The 3,552-nt window shown below is 58.3% G+C and overlaps 1 protein-coding gene across 1 annotated transcript in view; it reads left to right on the forward strand.

Moving 5' to 3' along the window:
* LOC104410777 (CMP-N-acetylneuraminate-beta-galactosamide-alpha-2,3-sialyltransferase 2) overlaps nucleotides 1-2,274 on the forward strand; it is a 2,375-nt gene extending 101 nt beyond the window's left edge. The window contains exons 2-7 of the mRNA XM_010021036.1: nucleotides 23-426; nucleotides 525-718; nucleotides 1,098-1,277; nucleotides 1,456-1,501; nucleotides 1,672-1,791; nucleotides 2,101-2,274. Coding sequence (XP_010019338.1) covers nucleotides 94-426; nucleotides 525-718; nucleotides 1,098-1,277; nucleotides 1,456-1,501; nucleotides 1,672-1,791; nucleotides 2,101-2,274 — 1,047 coding nt within the window. The 5' untranslated portion in view covers nucleotides 23-93. The remainder of the gene's footprint in view (nucleotides 1-22; nucleotides 427-524; nucleotides 719-1,097; nucleotides 1,278-1,455; nucleotides 1,502-1,671; nucleotides 1,792-2,100) is intronic.
* Nucleotides 2,275-3,552: the final 1,278 nt, after the last annotated feature.

Here is a 3,552-nt window from a genome sequence, read left to right on the forward strand (position 1 = left end):
GTACCCGCCCTGGCTGGCTGACGCCATCCCGCGCCCTATGCCCCAGCCCTATGCCGGAGCGGGTGCCCTCCCTGGCTCAGCCGCCTGCTGACCATGAAGTGCTCGTTGCGCTTCTGCTTCCTCTCAACCGCCTTCCTGCTTGTCTTCGTCATGTCCCTCCTCTTCACCTACTCCCACCACAGCATCGCCTACCTGGACCCTGGTGGGCTGGGCGGCATCCACCGGGTGAAGCTGGTGCCCGGCTATGCCGGCATGCAGCGGCTCAGCAAGGGGAGCCCGTATCCCCGGGGCTGCACCTGTCACCGCTGCCCGGCTGACGAGGCTGGGGCTGCTGACTGGTTTGATGGGCGCTACGACGGTGCTGTGTCCCCGGTGTGGACCAAGGACAACATGGACCTGCCACCCGACGTCCAGAGGTGGTGGATGGTGAGCAAGGAGACATCAGTGCCCCACACCACCTGGCACGGGGAGCTTTGTCCGCCACTGGCTGATGAACCCCTACCCTTCTCCTTCACCCCTCGCAGATGCTGCAGCCCCAGTTCAAGTCCCACAACACACACGAGGTCCTAAGCAAGCTTTTCCAGATTGTGCCAGGCGAGGATCCCTACCGCTCCCGCGACCCGCACCACTGCCGCCGCTGCGCCGTGGTTGGCAACTCGGGCAACCTGCGTGGCTCCAGTTATGGGCCAGAGATTGACGGGCACGACTTCGTCATGCGGTGAGGGCAGGGGACCCCCTCAGCCCCATGGCCAGCATAGAGGCACGGGGTGATGCCAGCAGCACTGGTGCTGCTGAGCTCCCCTTGGGCACTGCAGCAGCGTTTCTACTGGTCTGCAGGTGCCAGGGGGTTGTCCCTGCTCCAGCTTGCACAGTCAAGAAGCCCATCGTGGGTTCTGCTTGGTGCTGGAGTGGATCCAGCCCTGCCACCTCCCATGGGCTGGCTGGGGAGACCACCAGCTCATCCCAGTACCCTGAGCATCAGTGGGCTGGGAAACTGCCCCTTGTCAGCCTTCAGCAGGTCATAGGAGACACCTGTGTCATCTGCAAGGGGCAGGGTGGCTGGGAGGGAGGTGTCACCTTCCCTGCTCTCTCCCCAGGATGAACCAGGCCCCCACAGTGGGTTTTGAGGGTGATGTGGGCAGCCGGACCACGCACCACTTCATGTACCCCGAGAGTGCCAAGAACCTGCCCGCCAACGTCAGCTTCGTGCTGGTGCCCTTCAAAACCCTGGACCTGCTCTGGATCGCCAGTGCCCTCTCCACTGGCCAGATCAGGTTGTAAGTACCCTGCTGGCACCTGCAGCACCAGGCTGGTCACTCACCTACCACAGGGACATCTCCCCTGGGTTCCTCCCTTGGTTCCTTCCTCCCGGAGCATCCCGACCGCTGGTAGCTCAGCCTGGGGTTGGAGGATGCAGGACCCCCAGTTGCTCATCTGCCTCTGCTTTCTTCCCAGCACGTACGCGCCTGTGAAGCCTTTTCTGCGGGTGGACAAAGAAAAGGTAAGGAGGGCTCACCCCTACCACTGGAATTAGCACCCATTTGGCCACGGCCCCCATTGCCCATCTTCTCTTGGGGTCCCTGTGAATGTCTTGGTGGTCCTTCCTGGAGTGCTGATGTCAAGGGGAATCCTGACCCTGGCTCCAGCACTAACCCCAGCATGTCCTTCCAGGTGCAGATCTACAATCCTGCCTTCTTCAAGTACATCCACGACCGCTGGACGGAGCACCATGGGCGCTACCCCTCCACTGGCATGCTCGTGCTCTTCTTTGCCCTCCATGTCTGTGATGAGGTGAGTGATGGCTTCTCAGGGCCCTCCTCTGGGCTGCTGGGTCCTGGCTGGCACAGGCTGGGTTTGCTGGGACCCTGAAACTTGCAGGGTTAAGGAGGAAGGTGGCCTCTTTGGGTCCAACTGCAGCATTTTCACTTGCTCCAGTTGCCTGACATTATGGTGATGGGCACCCTTGAGTAGTGCGAAGGCCAAATGGAGGGATGTATGGTGTGAAATCCCCCCCAGCAGCGCTGCGGATGCCCATCCAAGGGGAATCCCCAGCTCGTTGTGGGAGTCAGGGCTGGCTCAGCCCCCTTCTCACTGCTGCAGGTGAACGTCTTTGGGTTCGGCGCTGACAGCCGGGGCAACTGGCACCACTACTGGGAGAATAACCGCTATGCTGGGGAATTCAGGAAGACGGGAGTGCACGACGCTGACTTTGAGGCACACATCATCGACATGCTGGCCAAAACCAGCAAAATTGAGGTGTACCGGGGGAACTGAGCCTGTCCTGGGTCCCGGCTCCCCTCAGGGCACCGGGGGAGGCCTGGGCCCCCCCGCCAGCCAGTCAGGTTCAGAGCTAAAGGAGACTTTCTACTTTTTTTAATTATTATTAAGAAACCCAACTGAAAAAGGATTTGTAAACACAATCAGTGACCGATGGCGGCAGTGGCCGCCTCGCATCTCTTTACAGTCAAACCAAATGCTGCTCTTTTTAAAACAAGACAACAATCCCCCACCCCAACCACTGAAGCCGGGTGACTTTGGGGAGCACCTGAGCATCACATCTGGGCTGAGGGAGACCTGGTGGCTGAGCAGCCACGCCAGTGGAATAGCTGCTTCTTTCTTCCTTTATTTTGATATGCGTTTTTTTACTCACCTGAGGCAGCCACTGCTGTTGCTTCCCCGGGGAAGGCTCCCTCCCAACACACACAAGCAGGTCCTGGTGCAGCTGCATCGCATGAACCCATCATGGGGTGCTGGTGGCTGTGGGAAGCCAATACTTTGCTGTGGGCTGTTGGCTGCTGGCACGGCCAGGTTAGGAAATGGAGAGGAATCCTGGCTTCAGGGCTGGTCATCCTTGCTCCTCTACCTGAGGACTGAGGAAGGGTAGGATGGATTTCAGGGGTGACCATGCAAAAGGCAGCTAAGAACCCCACAGGAACAGCAGCCCAGGCCCTTGGGCTGGGCTACGTGAGCACTTGCAGGATGCTCAAGCGATGTGGGATGATTCATGCAGCAGCAGATCCAGTCCCACTGGAGGGCAGGAGACAAGTTTTCCCTTGGCTTTTGAGGAGGGAAAAATAAGAGATTCCCTTGGGTTGGGAAAAATAACAGATTAGAGATAGCTTTAGTGGGTGAATAAACTGTGCTTTTGCTTTTGCGTTGCTACAGACAGCTCTGGTGAGAAGCTGAAATCCCAAAGTCTTTGCTCTGTTTTTGAAGGTGGGACTTTGTTGATACCAGCCTCGTCCTGCCAGTGTCCCTCAGGGGCCCTAGGGCTTCCTGTGGCACAGGACAGGGAGATGCAGAAGGGAAGTGCCTCCCCAGAGATACAATTGAAACCGCTTTATTTGGGTCAATCAGGCAGATAGGTTGGTTTTAGGTTGGTTTTTTTTTAGGAGATGCTGGGGGAAAAAAGGCAACTATGGAAAAGGTACCCCAGAGAGGGACCCACCGCCCGCACAGCCGGTGACAGCTCTGTATGCTTGGCATGGCGATGGCACAAGCTCCACAGGGCATGGGCTGGATCCCAGGTTGCAATAGTTGTTTGAGGAACAA

The sequence above is a fragment of the Nestor notabilis genome, unplaced genomic scaffold (assembly GCF_000696875.1).
Source record: "Nestor notabilis isolate BGI_N333 unplaced genomic scaffold, ASM69687v1 scaffold19898, whole genome shotgun sequence".
Classification (NCBI taxonomy): Eukaryota; Metazoa; Chordata; class Aves; order Psittaciformes; family Psittacidae; genus Nestor; species Nestor notabilis.